General features: G+C 43.8%; 1 protein-coding gene and 1 non-coding gene across 2 annotated transcripts in view; both read right to left on the bottom strand.

Moving 5' to 3' along the window:
* Positions 1–18,054, bottom strand: part of LOC139325327 (radial spoke head 10 homolog B-like) — a 28,429-nt gene extending 10,375 nt beyond the window's left edge. Inside the window, exons 1-13 of the mRNA XM_070955142.1 lie at positions 17,813–18,054; positions 17,210–17,285; positions 16,286–16,354; positions 14,654–14,827; positions 13,066–13,151; positions 11,762–11,882; positions 10,451–10,627; positions 9,413–9,554; positions 7,535–7,656; positions 6,482–6,671; positions 2,872–2,980; positions 1,123–1,202; positions 307–455 (exon numbers count right to left, since the gene is read on the bottom strand). Of these exons, the coding sequence (XP_070811243.1) occupies positions 307–455; positions 1,123–1,202; positions 2,872–2,980; positions 6,482–6,671; positions 7,535–7,656; positions 9,413–9,554; positions 10,451–10,627; positions 11,762–11,882; positions 13,066–13,151; positions 14,654–14,827; positions 16,286–16,354; positions 17,210–17,285; positions 17,813–18,054 (1,737 nt within the window). The remainder of the gene's footprint in view (positions 1–306; positions 456–1,122; positions 1,203–2,871; positions 2,981–6,481; positions 6,672–7,534; positions 7,657–9,412; positions 9,555–10,450; positions 10,628–11,761; positions 11,883–13,065; positions 13,152–14,653; positions 14,828–16,285; positions 16,355–17,209; positions 17,286–17,812) is intronic.
* On the bottom strand, positions 4,270–4,460 carry LOC139325540 (U2 spliceosomal RNA). Its single transcript, XR_011601099.1, has one exon. It is a non-coding gene; the product is annotated as a U2 spliceosomal RNA (small nuclear RNA).
* Positions 18,055–19,643: the final 1,589 nt, after the last annotated feature.

The following is a 19,643-nucleotide window of genomic DNA, read 5'->3' as shown; positions in this document are numbered from 1 at the left end:
AGCATTTTTTTCTACAACCTCTTCAGCCGAAGAGGTTGTAGAAAAAAAAAAAAGGCCTTTAAAAGCCTCTGGCTTATACAAATTATACATATTACAAATGAAGGCAAATGATGGCAAAACATGCCCCTGGAGAATGTTGGCAAAACATGATGGCAAAATGGAGAATGTTGCAAGATCCAATCTGGGTCAGTCACTGGATCCCTGTGACTGACCCAGATTGGATCGTGCGACCTTGATATTCCATAAGATCAGATTGGTCAAGGTTAGCTAAAGATCTGCTGCTAAATTTCTGAGAGTTAAGATTACTTCCAGCATCCAAATGAAGTGTCTCATCTTCATTGTAGGTTCGTAAGGAGGTAAGGTGCTCGGTCTACAGAACGCCTGGAAAACCTCCCAGCACTTATCGATGTAACTGAGCGCGTAGACAGCTTGCTGTCGGTCGCTGAACAAAATGCCTGGGAAGGTGAGGAGAAGGTGAGATGATTAACATAGCACTCAACCCAGATGCTTCTGGGTTGAAAGGAGTAGCTGGTGATGTCACTTTTGCCCCGGGGATACCCAGTTAGGGGCTCCTTTCATGACTCCGGCAGGAGCTGGAGCGAAGGACGGGAGCTCAACCCTGCCCGACGGCAGCACTTGGGACTCGAACGTCCCAACCCACACCCTAGCATCCTAACCATGTGAGCTATTGTGCTCCTTAGCTGGTTAGTAGATGGATATTAAGGGGTTGGACAACATAGGAGAGGAAAGTGGAGAAGGTCAGAAAACCCACCAGCAGGGGTGAAATGCTACCGGTTCGCCCTAGTTCGGGCAAACTGGTAGTAAAAAAAAAAGCTACCGGTTGGTCCGAACCGGTATTTCCAACGATCAGCTGTGCCGTGTGATTTATATTTGCTAGAAAGCAGAAAATCCTGCTTTCTAGCGAATCTAAATTGTGCGGCACAGCTGTCCCCCCCCTGCAGTTCTACTTACCTTTACGTTTTCCGTGCAAAGCATGTGTTTGGTGTGCACAGCGCATGCCCGCACAGGGTGCATTTGACACGCACCGTGCATGCAACGAACCAGTGGCAACCCATGGAGGATTTCACCACTGCCCACCAGCCATGCGAAAGTTGGCCCTACCTTTGGTACGGCAGGCGTAGGGACAAATATTCTTGACCATCAGCTTGGAGAAGCACTTGAACAGGCGAGGACTTGTGTCACTAGGGTTAGAGAAGAACCACCGTTATAAGGTTGCTATTGGAAAAGTTGACAGGTTCAAAAATTCAGGGGTGTGTGTGTGTGGGGAAATCAAGTTCAGCTCGGTTTACACCTGAAAGGCTGTCCCCGTTAACATTAAGTGGTGAAGATGCATTCAGGAGTCAACCGAACCTGGTCCTTTCCATACTCAGCTTGGTCCAAAACTTAATTCTGGGAGTTTGGTTCCAGCTCAATCTGAAGAGGGTTGAGTGAGAGAAGGTTGGGCCAGATTCAGAACAGTGATGGAATTCAAATGTTTTGACTACCGGTTCTGTGGGTGTGGCAGGGAAAGGATACTGCAAAATCTCCATTCCCACCCCACTCCAGGGGAAGGATACTGCAAAACCCCCATTCCCACCCCACTCCAGGGAAAAGATACTGCAAAACCCCCATTCCCTGGGGAAGAGCCTGGTGGCGCAGCAGACTAAAGCACTGTTATTAACAGTGCTGTTATTAACATCAGTTGCCTGCAATTACTGCAAGTTCTAATCTCACCAGGCTCAAGGTTGACTCAGCCTTCCATCCTTTCTAAGGGAGGTTAAATGAGGACCCAGATTGTGGGGGCAATAAGCTGACTTTGTATAAAATATACAAAAGTATGAAGGCTATTGCTTAACGCATTGTAAGCCGCCCTGAGTCTCCGGAGAAGGGCGGCATATAAATCAAATAAAAAAAATAAATAAATAAATTCCCACCCCACTCCTGGGGGAAGGATACTGCAAAATCCCCATTCCCACCCCACTCCAGGGGAAAGATACTGCAAAATTCCCACCCCACTCCTGGAGGAAGGATACTGCAAAATCCCCATTCCCTCCCCACTCCAGGGGAAGGATACTGCAAAATCTCCATTCCCACCCCACTCCAGGGGAAGGATACTGCAAAATCCCCACTTCCTCCCAATCAGCTAGGACTCGGGAGGCAGAAAATAGATGGGGGTGGGGCCAGTCAGAAGTGATATTTGCCGGTTCTCCGAACTACTCAAAATTTCCGCTACCGGTTCTCCAGAACTGGTCAGAACCTGCTGAATTAGCACCCCTGATTCAGAAGTGGAAAACCATAGCTTTAACAAAATAAATAGCCACTTCAATTAATGGGACCGCACTAGAAAAATAATAATATAAAGCCTTCCCTGAGAATTAAGTGCAGATGGTAAATTAAGTGCCCCTAGAAGATACATCTGCTACACATAAGCAGGGATGCTGCTTTCAAGAGGACGATGAGGTCAAAAATCATCAAAGCATCAAAGCATGATTTATGCTTGGGTGCAGTGGTGCCAATTTACATTCTTAATCAGCTCAGCTCGGGATTAAACTGGTGATAAGAGCCCTGATTCACTTAGATCAGTGGCAATGAACTTGTGGCCTTGATGTGATAAAACGCAACCACTGCCCACATTCCTCATCTGTGGCTCCTGTTGTGATTGAGATCATCGGCATTTATCAAACAGCAAGCAAAAGGTTGACCGTACAACCTATTTCTCCAAGTGTAAAATCTCCATAACTTGGAGATTTTAAACCCGTCTAAACTGGAGGCACGTCTAGAAACTCCAGGCAGATGTGCCTATCGATCCGGATAGACCTGGGCAGAGGGACTCAAACGCCGTTACCAGCTCATCAACTGCACTCTACTTACTCAAAATCCTTGTGATAAATGTGGAAGGACAGGTAAATCAGGTAGGTCAAAAACATCCTAAGTAGCAAAGTCTCGTAAGGAGAATGAATCTCTTCCAGTAATGTTTTATCTGAAAAACACAAATACCGTCATGCACAGATACAGAGGAAGTTTATATCTCTCTATCTCTCCATCTCTCTATCTATCTATCATGTGTCTGTCTGTCTATGTAGCTAGCTAACATCTATGTATCTATCTATGTATCTATCTATCATCTATCAATCATTTGTGTGTGCGTGTGTCTATATAGCTAGCTAGCTTCTATCTATCTATCTATCTATCTATCTATCTATCTATCTATCTATCTATCTATCATCTCTTTCTCTGTGTATGTATGTAGTTAGCTTCTTTCTATCTATCTATCATCTATCTATCTATCTCTATCATCTCTCTCTGTGTGTGTATGTAACTAGCATCTATCTATCTATCTATCTATCTATCTATCTATCTATCTATCACCTATCAGAGCCTTGGTGACGCAGCAGACTAAAGCGCTGTTAAGTAGCACCAGCTGCCTACAATTACTGCAAGTTCAAATCTCACCAGGCTCGAGGTTGACTCAGCCTTCCATCCTTCCGAGGTAGGTAAAATGAGGACCCAGATTGTGGGGGCAATAAGCTGACTTTGTATAAAAAAGAACACCGCTGGGGGGGGGGAAGCCCTACTAAGCAGGTATATACAAAAGTATGAAGGCTATTGCTTAACGCATTGTAAGCCGCCCTGAGTCTCCAGAGAAGGGCGGCATATAAATCGAACCAATAAATAAATACAATAAATAAATATCTATATCATCTGTCTGTCTATGTAACTAGCTAGCTAGCTTCTATCTATCTATCTATCTATCTATCTATCTATCTATCTATCTATCATCTATCTATCATTTATGTATGTGTGTGTCTATCTATGTAGCTAGCTAGCCTATCTATCATTTATCTATTTATCATCTATATCTATCTATCATCTTTCACTCAGAAATATAATACACGAAGAAGAGAGAGAAAGAAAGAAAGAAAAAGAAAAGTAGAAAGAGAAGATGAGGTGAAAGGAGAAGAAAGGAATAAGAAGAGGAGGAGAAGCGGAAATAAATATGGAGAGAGGATGAATAGAAAGAAAACATGGAAGGAAATGAAATGAAGAAGAAAGGGACAAGAAGTAGAAGTGAATGGAGAAGGGGTGGAAAGAAAATAGGAAAGGAAGTAAAAGGAAAATAGAAGTAGAAGTTGAATGGTGGAAAAAGGAACAGAAGGAGATGTAGATAAGGATGGAAAAGAAGTAGAAAGAAAATATAGAACAAAGAAAGAAGAAAAAAATAAAGCAAAAGGAAAGAAAGTCAACTCAAATCTAATTTTGAACCAATTGGGGGGGGGCACTGTCCCTGGAGGCACTGCAATACCAGGTCAATGCATGGAGTGGATGGAGCAAGCCCCTAGTCCATCTCCCAGTTCCAAAAACACATTTAATACACAGTCCTCAGATAGAGGACATATCAGATATTAAACTGATAAGAACAGATACTACACTTGATCTTAGCCAAAAGGCCGAGAAGCGATACCCGACGGTGGGAGGGATGCCAACGGCTTCCCTTCTCTTGAAATTTGAGGTTTGTGAGACAACATCGGAGTTGCGTTCAGGCTAAGTGCTAAAGCTAAGTCAGGTCAGCTCCTGCTCTCAGGAGTATCCTCTGAAAACGCATCGTTTCCAAATCCCACCAGAAGGAACTCCTTCCGGTTACGATGATCTGCAGAATTTATAGATTTTCCTCGATTGTGACAAATTTGGGACTTTCTGCTTTCGCCTTTGGTTTTAGATTTGCATAACTCCGCCCCCTGCCTCTTCAGGATTGGTGAAGTTTGCTTTCAATACCTTGTCGCTTTTTAAGACCTCCAAAACTCTCTAGCTTAGATTACAGTACCTATTGTTTTATTATCTTCCACTTAAAAACAACAGCACGAAACTTGTTTTTTGCAAAGCACGGTCCATCTCGCAGAGATTTGGAGGTGAATTTTTTTTTGAAAGAGAGAGAGATCAGTCCCTGTATTTATCTCTCCCCATTCCGACTCTCCTTGCATCCTGTTTCTATTTCCTTTAACCTTTTGTCGTTTCAATCCTTTTTCTCTTTCATTCCTTCTTGCAAAAAAAAAAAAAAAAAAAAGCCATTTTAAAAACATTTGGAAAAATTTCCAAAAGGAAAGAAGTTATAAGGGGGTGGCAGTGGGGGAAAATCCCACCCACTGCAAAAGAAGAGCCTGAAAATTTGCATTTGAATGCTTCAAGCATTGATTGAATTATTTTGTAAAATGCAAAAAGTGTGAGCAACTACACAGTTGCTGGGCATGTTAAAAATAGTGGTTAGGGGAGGAAGAAAACAAAAAGGGATCATGAGACCCCGGGACACTGCAACAACCGTCATAAATAGAAGTCAATTGCCAAGCAAAGTGTGATCACATGATGCTGGGGGGGATGCTGCGACGGTCCATAAGTGTGAAAAACGGTCATAAGCCAACTTTTTTCAGTGCCGTTGTAACTTCAAACAGTCACTAAATGAACTCTCCTAAGTGTCAGGGTTTTGACGGATGTCCTAATTAAATCAGTAGCCTCGAGCCAAGCTTCAAAAGAAAATCCAGTTATTTATTAGGAGCTTCATGTAGGCACATTCCCAAGTGAAGCCAGCTCTGACCACACGTAATTTACGCCCCAATCATGACCCTGTTACCCCCCCACCAGTGTGTCATCAATCACATTCGCCAAGGGAGCAATTTCGTGGGTTGTAGAGACCATTCCCCTCCGGCCGCTGTGGGTAACCCTGGGAGACAACCTTGAGAGAGATAAGTCTGGAATGTGCATCTGTCTTTGGCTGCCATGCTGTTTCGTTGGTTTCCCATCCCCCTTGCCTATGGCAACTTGAGAGCAGGCCAGGGATGCTTTGTGAGTTGACACTAAGTTGAGGACTATCTATACAACATGACCCTGGGGATGCTGCGACGGTCCATAAGTGTGAAAAACGGTCATAAGCCAACTTTTTTCAGTGCCATTGTAACTTCAAACAGTCACTTATTTATTTATTTTATTCAATTTGTATACCGCCCTTCTCCTAGTGGACTCAGGGCGGTGCACAGCCAGAACTAAAACACATACCAAATACAAAATTTAAAATTATTAAAAGAATTACATACTTTGGCCATTTAAAACAATTCGAATTAAAACCGATTGACAAATTAAAAGCTAAAAAACTAAAAAAGACTAAGAAAGGGGGGGGGTGTTTCACGCCAGCCCTGCTTGATGGAAAAGAAAAGTTTTCAGGGCACGGCGAAAGACCTGAAGATTCGATATCCTTCGTATCTCCGGGGGCGGATCGTTCCAGAGGGCAGGAACTTAATGAACTGTCCTAAATCGAGGACTACCTGTACAACGCTTAAATTTTGGGGAATGTTCACACCATTCTAATGGAACGGTGGTCCCTTGCAATGGCTCCACAGATTGCTTAGAAATTAAACTAGAGTTTGGGATTAAACCAGGGCCTGTGGTAGAAAGAGCCATCCCAAAATAATGGCCTGTAATAAGACATACACACCGTTCAGAATCCGGTCCATGGCAGCGAGGGTCTGGTTGCAGTAGTGAAACCTGCAGTCCTTCAAGAACCTCCAGAACTGAAGCTTGGTCATCAGGAAGGTGTTGTCCAGGGAGTGGTCATAGCCCAGGCTGCTGTAGAAAGTGTAGATTCTCCTCAGCTCCGAAATATATCTCAGCACAGCGTATTCTGTCTGGGAGAAGCAAAGAATGGATCGAGAATAAGAGAGGTGGATTGATAGGGCCACCACTGATATTTAAGTAAGTAGGGTCTTGGAGATGTGTGGGATCCTTGGTGCTTTCTGAGCTTGGGGGTTTTCTTGCAGACGTTTCATTGCCAAACTAGGTAATGTCATCAGTTTGCTTTCATCAGTGCTAGCTACCTAGTTGAGCAATGAAACATCTGCAAGAAGACCTCCAAGCTCCTCCTCCTCCTCCTTCTTCTTCTTCCTCTTCTTCTTCTTCACCTTCTTCTTCTTCTTCTTCTTCCTCCTCCTCCTCCTCCTTCTTCTCCTTCTCCTCCTCCTCTTCTTCTTCTTCTTCTCCTTCTTCTTCTTCTTCTTCTTCTTCGTCTTCGTCTTCGTCTTCTTCCTCCTCCTCCTCCTCCTCCTCCTCCTCCTCCTCCTCCTCCTCCTCCTCCTCCTCCTCCTCCTCCTCCTCCTCTCCACAATCCCCATTCCTCCTAGCACTGATGATGTTACCTACCTGGGTAATGAAACATCTGCAAGAAAACCACCAAGAGAGCATCAAAGACCTCACCAGTTCAACCCTGAGCTACAAATATTCTCTTCTGTTGGTCCTGCAGTTGTATGATGTGTCTGCCGGTGTCCCTTTCCAGCACAGAAGAAGACAATTCCAGCACGACGTCAGCCTCCCACGTTGCTTCAGGAAAGCTTCTGGATTGTGCAAATCGTGGACACCACTTCCAAACACCCCAAAAGAATTTGGCTTCTTCTTTTAGACCACTATCCCTCTTAACTTTTTTCTCTTCTGTTTGTGTCTAAATTTGTTTCCGCCTTCGGGGCCACAGAGTTGTGTAGACCAGCTTTCCATATACCTGTTTCATTTCATCTTCCTTGTCTTTTTCCGGAAATAAAGCTAACAAGGTCGATAGATCTATTTCGATGTTTGGTCCTGACAAAGAGGAGGTCCTTGAATTGTCAACAACTTTGACGCTATCTAGGGCAGTGAAAAAGAGAAAACGTCAAATGCATCCAGTCAAAATACCAGTATTTTGAAACTAATTATATTTTAGGAGCTGAGAGGGTTTCAAGAGTGAGGGGAAAAAACGGGGTGGGGGGGGTGTAACAAAGCTCAGGTAAATATTGCATCTATTAAAATTTCCTAGTAACAGCTCTACGAAGTGGAGAGTTGGTTTCGGACAGAAAGCCACTTGGAGAGACTAGAACTGTGATGGTGAATCTATGGCACACGTGCCAGAGGTGGCACACAGAGCCCTCTCAGTGGGCACGCATGCCATCGCCAGTTGTTCATCTTGTTTCTGGCACGCACATGTGCACCGGCCAGCTGGTCTTCGCGGGTGTTGGAGCACTGGAAAACAGCCAAAAAAACGGCCAAAAAACAGGCCTGAAAAACAGCCTGAAAACAGCCTGAAAAAACAGCCCAAAACGGCCAAAAACCAGGCCTGAAAAACAGCCTGAAAACAGCTTGAAAAAACAGCCCAAAATGGCCAAAAAAGAGGCCTGAAAAACAGCCTGAAAACAGCTTGAAAAAACAGCCCAAAACGGCCAAAAAACAGGCCTGAAAAACAGCCTGAAAACAGCTTGAATAAACAGCCCAAAACGGCCAAAAAGCAGGCCTGAAAAACAGCCTGAAAACAGCTTGAAAAAACAGCCCAAAACAGCCAAAAAACAGGCCTGAAAAACAGCCTGAAAAAACAGCTTGAAAAAACAGCCCCAAACGGCCAAAAAACAGGCCTGAAAAACAGCCTGAAAATAGCCTGAAAAAACAGGCCTGAAAAACAGCCTCAAAACAGCTTGAAAAAACAGCCCAAAACGGCCAAAAAAACAGGCCTGAAAAACAGCCTGAAAACAGCTTGAAAAAACAACCCAAAACGGCCAAAAAACAGCCTGAAAACAGCTTGAAAAAACAGTTCAAAACGGCCAAAAAACAGGCCTGAAAAACAGCCTGAAAACAGCTTGAAAAAACAGCCCAAAACGGCCAAAAAACAGGCCTGAAAAACAGCCTGAAAATAGCCTGAAAAAAACAGCCCAAAACGGCCAAAAAACAGGCCTGAAAAACAGCCTGAAAAAAACAGCCCAAAACAGCCAAAAAACAGGCACGTGCGCACCGGTTAGCTGGTCTTCGGGTTTCCGGTGCTCCAGCATGCACAAAGACCAGCTGACTGGCGCTCATGTGCGTGCCGGAAACCCGAAAACCAGCTGGCTGGCGCAGACATGCGCACCAGCCAGCTGCTCTTCAGGTTTCCAACACTCTGGCGCATGCATGCACGTGCATTCCAGTTTGGGCACTCGGTGCCAAAAAGGTTTGACATCACTGGACTGGAAGCATTTGAAATGTGGATTTACAGCCGGCTGTTACATATAAGTTGGGTTGACAAAATCACAAATGAGGAGGTGATAAGCCTCCTGGGAAAGCCAAGGGAAAGGGTTGGGACAAGGGTTGGGACAAAACTCAACAGCACTTTTTCGTGCGGCTGTTGATAAAAATAGGATTGCCAACATGATTGCCAATGTCCAATGACGGATACGGCACAAGAAGAAGAAGAAGAAGTAACAACTCCCTAACCTTTGTTGATTTCAAAAAACTAAGCAGGGTATATGACCTGATTAATGTGTGGATCGGTCGCCAATGGCCATGAAGTCAACAGAGGCCTGTTGAGGGGCTAATGGGGCATTTTAGACAAAGCTCATCAAGCTTAATCTTTTCTTCCACCTCCTTCGAAGCAGCTCACCTATGCCAGATAAACCCTTCAGGGAGAGGTTGCACACTTCTTCCATGTTAGTCATGTCGATTTGCAAGGATGGACACTCCGCTATGTGGTCGTAGTTAAATTCGCCTTCGTACACACGACCGTTCTTGAAAACTAGCTTGCCCTGGGGAGGTGGGTGGTGGGTGGGGAAGGAACAGTGTTCTGCTTTTAAAACCTGGTTAGCTACCCATAACAAGACCCACACAAGACCTCCCGGGCTGTTGGTTTACAACGTTAGAGGAAGAGATGGGACTGTTGGCTAGAAACGGGTGCTAGGTCATGGCTGGGAAACATTTTAGAAGCTCAGCAGGGTTGGATCTGAGTAGTACGTGGATGGGATGGTGCCTAAATTTCAGAGAGGTAGTTAAGAATAGGAAGCCAAAAAAATATATGAGAAAAGATAGTGAGGAACCCCTTCCATGTGGTTGCGAATAGAATAGAATAGAATAGAATAGAATAGAATAGAATAGAATAGAATAGAATAGAATAGAATAGAATAGAATAGAATAGAATAGAATAGAATAAACAGAGTTGGAAGGGACCTTGGAGGTCTTCTAGTCCAACCCCCTGCTTAGGCAAGAAACCCTACACCACTTCAGACAAATGGTTATCCAACATCTTAAAAACTTGCAGTGTTGGAGCATTCACAACTTCTGGAGGCAAGTGGTTCCACTGATTAATTGTCCTCACTATCAGGAAATTTCTCCTTAGTTCTAAGTTGCTTCTCTCCTTGGTTAGTTTCCACCCGTTGCTTCTTGTCCTGCCCTCAGGTGCTTTGGAGAATAGCTTGACTCCCTCTTCTTTGGGGCAACCCCTGAGATATTGGAAGACTGCTATCATGTCTCCCCTGGTCCTTCTCTTCATTAAACTAGACATACCCAGTTCCTGCACCCAGATTTTCACCTTCTTTTTGTGGGTAAAAAGGTCCATCTTATACTCCGAAAAATACGGTACGTGTTTAGAAGAGCAAAATAGCTGCTCTGATGTTCTCACTCTTTCCCCAAACTTCTTCATCCTTACCGTGCCATGTTTTTTGTTCAGCACCCATTCTCCATCGTACATTGCGCCGCTGGCAAAGAAGAATTTCCCATGTCCGTGCCGATCCCCGTTGACGAAATCTCCAACGTATTCATTCCTTAGGGGATACTGTGACCCAGCGATCCTCTTCAGATACCAGGTATGGGTACCTTGCCCATGCTAGGGAAATCAACCAACAGAACGTTCTCCAGAGCAGTGTTTTTCAATCTTAGTGACTTGAAGGTGTGTGGACTTCAGCTCCCAGAATTCCTGCTGGCTGGGGAATCCTGGGAGACGAAGTCCACACATCTTGAAGGTACTGAGATTGAGAAATACTGCTTGTCCTAGAGGCCAGGGGGTCTTCAACCTTGGGAACTTTAAGACTTATGTCAGGTTCCAATTAATGTATCCATCACAAATTGAACTCCGAGGCATTCCGTTTTCTCAAAGAACAAATTTATTTAGATACATCATCTTGGCACAAACTGGTGGAAAGCCAGTACTAAAGGTTCCCGCGCTTTCCACCCCATTTAAAGTAAGAGTTTCTCATTTTCCCAAAACAATATGTCACACTGTCCAATCGAGCCCGTTGCTTGGTGACTTCTCTCCTCCTCCTTTGGCCGGCCAGCCGTTTGAATGTATCTGACTCATCGGCCAACTATGTTGTTTTGGCTGAAGACTCCACCCACCTCTACTCTCCCCCTTCAGCTCCAAACTGTGTCAACCTGAATTCATGTGAGAATAACCCATGATTGAAACAACCCCACAGCCCAGTAAGATTCAGGCTTGACAACTTTTGGACTTCAACTCTCAACATTTGTCAGCCAGCAATTCCGGGAGTTGAAGTCCACAAGTCTTAAAAGTTGCCAAGGTTGGAGATCCGCTGATCTATAGGTTCTTCTACAGAGAGAGACACATGGACTTTTAACATACCTAACTAGGCCATTGTTTAGACAGTGTTTAGAATTCTATACAGTATCCAAACTTTGAGAAATAAGGTCTAGAGAGACCCTCAGGTCCATACAAGACTAAGCCCTAACCATCGATGATGATGGTGGTGATGAAGATGTTATTCATTTAGTCGTGTCTGACCCTTGGCGATTCTGTGGACCAGATCTCTTCACATCTTCCAATCTTGCACTACTTCTTCGAGTTGTTCTATGGTCTCCAGCCACCATGTTCTTTGACGGCCTTTTACTTCTAACTCTTCCCAACATAATTGCTTTCTCTAGTGAATTCCCCCACATGACGTGGCCATAACACTCTGTAGTTGGAGGAATTGGGAAAAGATAAAACTGTTCTGTTTGGTCTCACCTGTATACCATTAACCCACATTCCAGTGTATTCCTGGTTTGATGTAAGCCACCTCATTCGTCCTTCTCCATGGCGCAGGTCTCTCTCCCATTGTCCTTCATAGATATTTCCAGATTTGTAACTGTTTAAAGAGACCGAGAAGAACAGCAACATTACAGTTCAATAAATGGAGAAGCATTATTTTAAGACAGACCAGGCCTTCCCTTATCAGGAATCTTCCAGATGGAGGTTCGGCTCCCAGCATCTCCATCTAAAATAGCCCTCTTAGTCAAACTATTCACTAAGTCTGCACTACTATTAATCTTCTCATCGTTCCTATCAACTATCTCCTTCCACTAATGATTGTATGACTGTAACCTTGTTGCTGATATCCTTACGATTTATATTGACTGTTTCTTAATATGATTTGATTGCTTATTTGTTCCCTATGACTATCATTAAGTGTTGTACCTTATGATTCTTGACAAATATATCTAGTCTTTTATGTACACTGAGAGCATATGCACCAAGACAAATTCCTTGTGTGTCCAATCACACTTAGCCAATAAAATTCTATTCTATTCTATTCTATTCTATTCTATTCTATTCTATTCTATTCTATTCTATTCTATTCTACTCTACTCTACTCTACTCTACTCTACTCTACTCTACTCTACTCTACTCTTGCTGAAAATTCTGGGACAGGAGGTCTAATGCCATATATCACAAGCTTTCCTCCCATTAAAAAAAAATTAAAATATGCAGGAGCAATTTTTTTCTTCAGGAACACTACTGAGTTTGAAGCCTTATCATCCCTTCTCTTCATCCTAAAACTCAGTTTCTGGGCCAAACAGTATTTCCCAAAATCCCACAGTTGCATTTTATTGTGGTCCCTGTCCTACTGGCTCTTTAAAATGGGGGCGAGCCTTTTTGTGATCCAGGGTGGACAATATCTAAGGGGCTGCCCCAAAGAAGAGGGGGTCAACCTATTCTCCAAAGCACCAGAAGGCAAGATAAGAAACATTGGATGGAAACTAATCAAGGAGAGAAGCAACATAGAACTAAGGAGAAATTTCCTGACAGTGAGAACAATGTATCAGTGGAACAACTTGCCTCCAGAAGTTGTGGATGCTCCAACACTGGAAGTTTTTAAGAAGATGTTGGATAACCATTTGTCTGAAGAGGTGTAGGGTTTCCTGCCTGAGCAGGGGGTTGGACTAGAAGACCTCCAAGGTCCCTCCCAGCTCTGTTATTCTGTAATGTAACTCCTCCAAAAGTGTCCATCAACTTCTAACTTCCCCACAGAGAAGAAAGGATCGTCTTACCGTCTTACTCCCCATCCACTTTTTACATTGTTCACAAAGTCTCCTTCGTACCAAGAAGAACCTGCTTCGTTGTAGTAAATGGTGCCCTGAAAATCAATCGCACAAACACTTTAACGCGCTTAAGAAGACTCGAGCATCTTCCGTCAGGTGGTACCCAAGCAGGACGCACGTTACATTACTAAAACCAGGAGTGAAATCTACTTACCTTCCCAACCGGTTCGGAAGTGCACACGCGGACCCTCTGCGCGTGTGTGCAAACCCTTCTATGCATCCGCAAACCCTTCTGTGCATGTGCAGAGGGTAAAAACAGGTTACTTCCTGGTTAAAACCAGGAAGTAACGATGACTGGGTGGGTGGGCGGAGTCTCGCGCCGCCATCGCTACCAATTCCTCGACCACCGGCCGCCATCGCTACCGGTTCGGCTGAATTGGTCCGAACCGGGAGCATTTCACCCCTGACTAAACCAGTTTGGATTATCCATCAGTCTGCCAAGAAGCCAATGCCAAGATTTCCCCCTTTGTGGCTGTGAGAAGGAAAAGCCAGGAAGAGTTTAGTTTAGTTTAGTTTAGTTTAGTTTAGTTTAGTTTAGTTTAGTTTAGTTTAGTTTAGTTTAGTTTAGTTTAGTTTAGTTTAGTTTAGTTTAGTTTAGTACTTTACTTTACTTTACTTTACTTTACTTTACTTTACTTTACTTTACTTTACTTTACTTTATTTACTTTTTACTTTACTTTTTACTTTACTTTACTTTATTTACTTTTTACTTTACTTTTTACTTTATTGTCATTGCACCTCGTACAACGAAATTAAATGCCATCTTCAATATACATTATAACTATAAAAATAAAATAAAAACACACATCCTTCACATTCTATATAATTGAATTGAAAACCCGATATTGCATTACTATTGCACTATACCGTAGAATTCAATATAGTTACTGCTCTGGGATAGAAGCTGTTTTTCAGCCTGTTTTTGTCCTTGTTTTTATTATCCTGTACCGTCTGCCAGATGGTAATAGTTCAAAAAAAAAAAAAAAGGGTGCCCAGGATGAGATGGATCTTTAAGAATGTTTCAAACTTTTCTTAAAGAGGATTTTAAGTTGATACTGGATGTGCTGGATGCCATGATCTGTGCAAGGGAGAGCTTCCTGCCCAGAATACAATCATGGCAACTACAGGTAACTTCACACTTATAACCCACAATTGAGCTCAAAATTTCTGTTGCTAGGCGAGACAGTTCTGAAGTAAATTTTGTCCCTTTCTTGCCGCAAGTTGTTAAGGAAATCACTGCAGTTGTTAAGTTAATAGCGCAGTTGTGAAGTGACTCTGACTTTTCCTGACTTGGCTTGTCAGAAGGTCACAAAACGGGATTACATGACCCCGGGACATTGTAACTGTCAAACTATGAGTCAGTTGCCAAGCGTTTGAATTTTGATCACATGACCACGGGGATGCTGCAACAGTCAGAAGTGTGAAAAAGAGTCATAAGTCACTTTTCTCAGTGCCTTTGTAACTTTGAATGGTCACTAAATGAACTGTTGTAAATCAAGGACTCCCTGTATGCTTCCAGCGGCCACGTTTTCATTACCTTGCCGTGTCTCTTGCCTTCCACCCACTGGCCAATATACGAAACAGGATAGGTGCCACATTTGTACATGCCGAAACCGTGTCTGATCCCGTACTTCACTTCGCCTTCGTACATACTGCCGTCCGGCCACTTGTAAGTGCCATGATGCATTTGCACATTCTTGACGAAGTTTCCCTGCAAGAGAGGAAAATATAGGAGTAAGAAAAAGCTCACTCGCTTCCTTTCACTCAGAAAGGTAGGAACACTTGACAACGTTGAATGGGGGAGGGAGGGGGAGGGGTGTTCCTCCAAACTTGGCAATTTTAAGACTTGTGGACTTCAACTCCCAGAATTCCCCAGCCAGCCATTTCATATGAGTGGTTGTTGTTGAATATGCAAGTAGGAGTGAGTCTTACATCAGCCTTCACTCATTGGTTCATTTTCCCGCTGGCGGGAAAATGAACAAGCATCAGTGGCTGACAGGCTGGACAGCTCCCGATAAAAGGAGCTGTAGTCTCGGGCAGTCCCGAGTTCGTAATTATTTTGTTATTGTTCCCTCTTGCCTACAATAAACGGTTGTTTTACTCTACTACGATCGCCCTGCCTCTCTTTTCGTGTCCGGACTTAACAGTTGTCCGATCTCTTCTTAAAAACACCAGTGATGAAGGAGCACCCACAACTTCTGGAGGCCAGTCGTTCCACTGATTCATTGGTTCTGTCAGGAAATTCTGCCTTAGTTCTAGATTGGTTCTCTCTTGAGTGGTTTCCAGGAATTGCGATGTCAGGGTTCCAAGTAATAGATCCACTGCAAGCAAAAACTCCGAGGCAAGTGGATTCCTCAAAGAATAGCTTTATTGGAAATATCACACTGGCACATATCTGGTGAAAACCGACTCTGAGAGGCCTCTTAGTTTTCACCTAATTAAAAATGAAAGTTTTACCCCTCAAACTAGTGGTGGTATTCAGCAGGTTCTATCCGGTTCGGGAGAACCGGTAGGGGCGATTGCAAGGTGCCCACGCCCACCCACGCGGACATCATGATGTCCCAATTTTTCACGTTTTCAAGGCTCTGCGCACAGGCGCACACACATATTTGCAAACCGGTAGAGAAGGTAAGTGAATACCACCCCTGCCTCAAACCCAAACAATCAGTCACATGGCCCAATCATGGCAGCGTCCGCTGGTCTGGTGACATCACTCCTCCTTCCTCTGACCAGGTGTGAGAACGTCCTTGGTTCCCATGAGAAAGTATTTTGTTTTGACCAAACAACCCCAGCTCTCTCTAACCGGCCCCCTCTACCCCTCGGTTTCAGTGTGGCAACACTGAAGCATCCAAGATGTCTTCGGCCAGGATCAGCTTCAGGGTTGAGATGCTTCTTGTCCTGCCTTCATGCTTTGGAGAACCCAAATCCTAAATCCAGCACACGTGCTGGCAAGTAACCATCTTTCCGTTGTTCTGATTTGCAAGCAGTTGTAAACCAGGCCGAGAGTGGATCAGTTCGAAGAGACAAAGAACATCAATGCTACCGTTCCGTAAACACAGGAGCGTTATTTTAAGACAGACCAGGCCTTCCCAACAAGATGGAGGTTTGGATATCTGCATCTCCATCTAAAAATAGCCCTTTTCCCTGAAAATTCTGGGACAGTGCTTACCTCGTACTGCACTCCGTCGCTCCACGTGTAAGTCCCTTGTCCATGCATGAGCCCTTCTGAAAACACGCCCTACAAAATGGCAAGAAGAAGCTGATGAGTGGATGGTATGATGATCCCGCCAAATCGCAGAACAGTAAGAAAAATCAGATGTCTACATCTCTGCTAGAACTTCAATCAGCCCTGGTTGTCTCACCAGGGTTGAGTTCACCCCAGTGGTGGAATTCAATTTTTTTTTTACTACCTGTTCTGTGGGCGTGGCTTGGTGGGCGTGGTGTAGCTTGGTGGGCGTGGCTTGGTGGGCATGGCAGGGGAAGGATACTGCAAAATCCCCATTCCCACCCCACTCCAGGAGAAGGATACTGCAAAATCCCCTTTCCCACCCCACTCCAGGGGAAGGATACTGCAAAATCCCCTTTCCCACCCCACTCCAAGGGAAGGATACTGCAAAATCTCCATACCCACCCCACTCCTGGGGTAAGGATACTGCAAAATCTCCATTCCCACCCCACTCCAGGGGAAGGATACTGCAAAATCCCCATTCCCTCCCAACTCCAGGGGAAGGATACTACAAAATCTCCATTCCCACCCCACTCCAACCAAAGGATATGCAAAATCTCCATTCCTTCCCAACTCCTGGGGGAAGGATATTGCAAAATCTCAATTCCCACCCCACTCTGGGGCCAGCCAGAGGTGGTATTTGCCGGTTCTCCAAACTACTCAAAATTTCTGCTACCGGTTCTCCAGAACCTGTCAGAACCTGCTGAATTTCACCCCTGGTTCACGCCACCTTTTCAAGCCACGTACAGGAAATAAAAGAAGCTAGTCTTTGAATCCACCCTACTCCTCAAGGAAATAATGAAAGGGCCACCTATCACACGGAAGGAAATTCTATATCCTTAAGATTTAACACACAGATGTTGTCACCTTGTAGACGTTGCCTCCTTGAAAATAGGCAGTTCCTTCCCCTTCATACAACCCACGGACCTTTTCTCCTTCGTACCTATGGAGAACATAAATTCAAGATGAAAATTCAAGATGAAGATTCTGTGCAGTTTGGAGAACCCCCAAATCCCACTCCTGGCTGGCCCCGCTCAACCCGCCCCTCCCCTCCCAGGAGTTCCCACGTGGCCCGTTTTGGATGCAGATAAGTGCAGGGCACGTGTGGAGGCTCAGGGAGGGTGAGAAACGGGCCTACCGGAAGTTCGGGAAGGCCGGAAATGGGCCTCCAACGGGCCTCCGGAGCCTGGGGAAGCCGTTTTCAGCCTCCCGGAGGCTCGAGAAAAACCTCCGGAGCCCGGGGAGGGCAAAAACGCCTCTCCCTGCCATGGTGCAGGAGGCCGATTAGGCCACACTCACCCAGCAACCGGACAGAGAACCCCTTGCTAAACTTTTTGAAGCCCACCCCTGCCACAAACTATCAAAAATCACGAGCAGGGATTCCGCCGGGCTCCAAAATTGGTCAAAAAAACACCTTAGATTCCATTTCCCTGTGACCTCACCTCATTTTTAGCAAAACTCTGGTTTTACCTTTCAACAATCAGTTGTGTGAGGATGGGTTCTTCATACTCAATGGGTTCAGGGACAGGGGGAGGCTCTTGGTTCTTGTTATTTTCTTTGGAAGTTGCCCGAGTAGCCAAGTGCTCATCCCCCTGGTCTGACAGAGGTGGGACATTCAGACTGGAAATTGCTAACTCGATGGACGTGTCGTGGGCTGCAGCAGACCCGGATTTATCTCCTTTTTTACTGTCTTTCTTCTTATCTTTACCCATCGCTTCGGCGTAGGGCAGAATTAGCCGTCCTGCCAAAGAGTGAAGCTCTTGTTTTTAATCTAGAGGTGGGGAAAAAATAAATATTTCATTAGGAGACTTACCTAGACTTCAGAGAGAAAAATGGTTGAATGAGATATACAAGTATTCCTCGACATACGACCGTAATGAAACCAGAATTTCTGTTGCCAACCAGAAAGTGGTTGTTAAGTGAATCGTGCCCGATTTTACAACCTTTTTGCCATGGTTCTTCAAATCACTACAGTTGTTAAGTGAATCACATGGTCAATAAAATTTAAAACGAGTATGTTTATTACTTATTTTCTTCGTTGAGCAATTCAAGGCAATGATGATACTGAATTGTAATAAAAACTTACAGTCGTTGACCAGAAATCTACTGAAATAAATAAAACCTGATACATAATGGAAAACAATTATAATATTTATAGGTGTTCAAAGAATTTACTGCATAGCTAAGCATATATATAAAAAAGGCTTCATAGAACTAGGAGATATTAATTTATTTTATGTTGCTTTATTACAAAGAAAAGTCCTTTATTTCAGAAAACTGTCCTATGGATTTATTTATGTATTTATTTTCAAAAATTCACTTTTTTTTTGCCCATTTTCCTTTTATACTGTACAAATGGACCTGTTTAAAGCACAGCCTAAGTGCAGAAATCCTTTTTAATACTTGCTTCTTATAACTCCAGTTTATAACTTTAAAAAAAGCGCTTTTTAGATATTTTTAGCTATTAATGTTTAACTGCACTTAGTTTTCCTCTTGAATTTTCCTTTGTAAAGCCAAGTTACATACATAAACAATGAAATTTCTTTACTCTGATGGATCCTTTATATTTTTTTCCCCACAAAAATATGGTCATTGTACTCATAGCACAATTTAAAAAAAAAACAAAACCCAGACCACTTTCTCAAAACTGAGAGCTTTATCTCATTGTTATTATTTTTAACAGTCTTTGGATTGTAAGGCTTTTTGGGGAAAAAATGTTTCTATTCTAGAAAACATTTGAAAACTCCAAATGTAATTGCAAAAGAACCACTCAAAACTGTAACTCTTTAATCAAATTTTAAGGCCTTTTAAGGCCTTTTGATTAAAATTTAATCAAATTTTAAGGCCTTTAAAGAGCCGGAACAGATCCAGATTTGGGCAGATCTGACTCAATAACGAAAATAAGAATATTAACTACTAGCCCCAAATCCTTGCAAGGACCAGCAGCTTGGGAGGAATGTTCCAAAATTTGCAATAACCCTATTAGCAATCACAGGAACAGGATGGGGATTAGGGGAATTGTAGTCCTTCAGCTATCAGGGACCGGGCAGCAAATGCAAACTTGAAAGCCACGAAGAAAACCAAGGGGAAAAAAATATATTAAAATCCACCTCTTTGGAAATCCCTCCTATTTTGCAACCCTTCGCAAAAGCTGCCTGAAGTTTTCCTTGCGATGCCCGTTGCTAAGAAGCCTGAGCCGTGGCCATAGCAACCACGGGTAGGGCTTGGGTGGTAGCCATAGCAACCACGGGGCTGGGCGAGGCGATAGAGAGAAGCTTCCTGGTTGTTCCCAGAGAAGTGG

The sequence above is a fragment of the Pituophis catenifer genome, unplaced genomic scaffold, assembly GCF_029215685.1.
Source record: "Pituophis catenifer annectens isolate HBS135680 unplaced genomic scaffold, rPitCat1.0.hap2 SCAF_16, whole genome shotgun sequence".
Taxonomy (NCBI): domain Eukaryota; kingdom Metazoa; phylum Chordata; class Lepidosauria; order Squamata; family Colubridae; genus Pituophis; species Pituophis catenifer.
The sequence above is the reverse complement of the archived record's forward strand: the minus strand, read 5'-3'. Positions and strand labels throughout refer to the sequence as shown.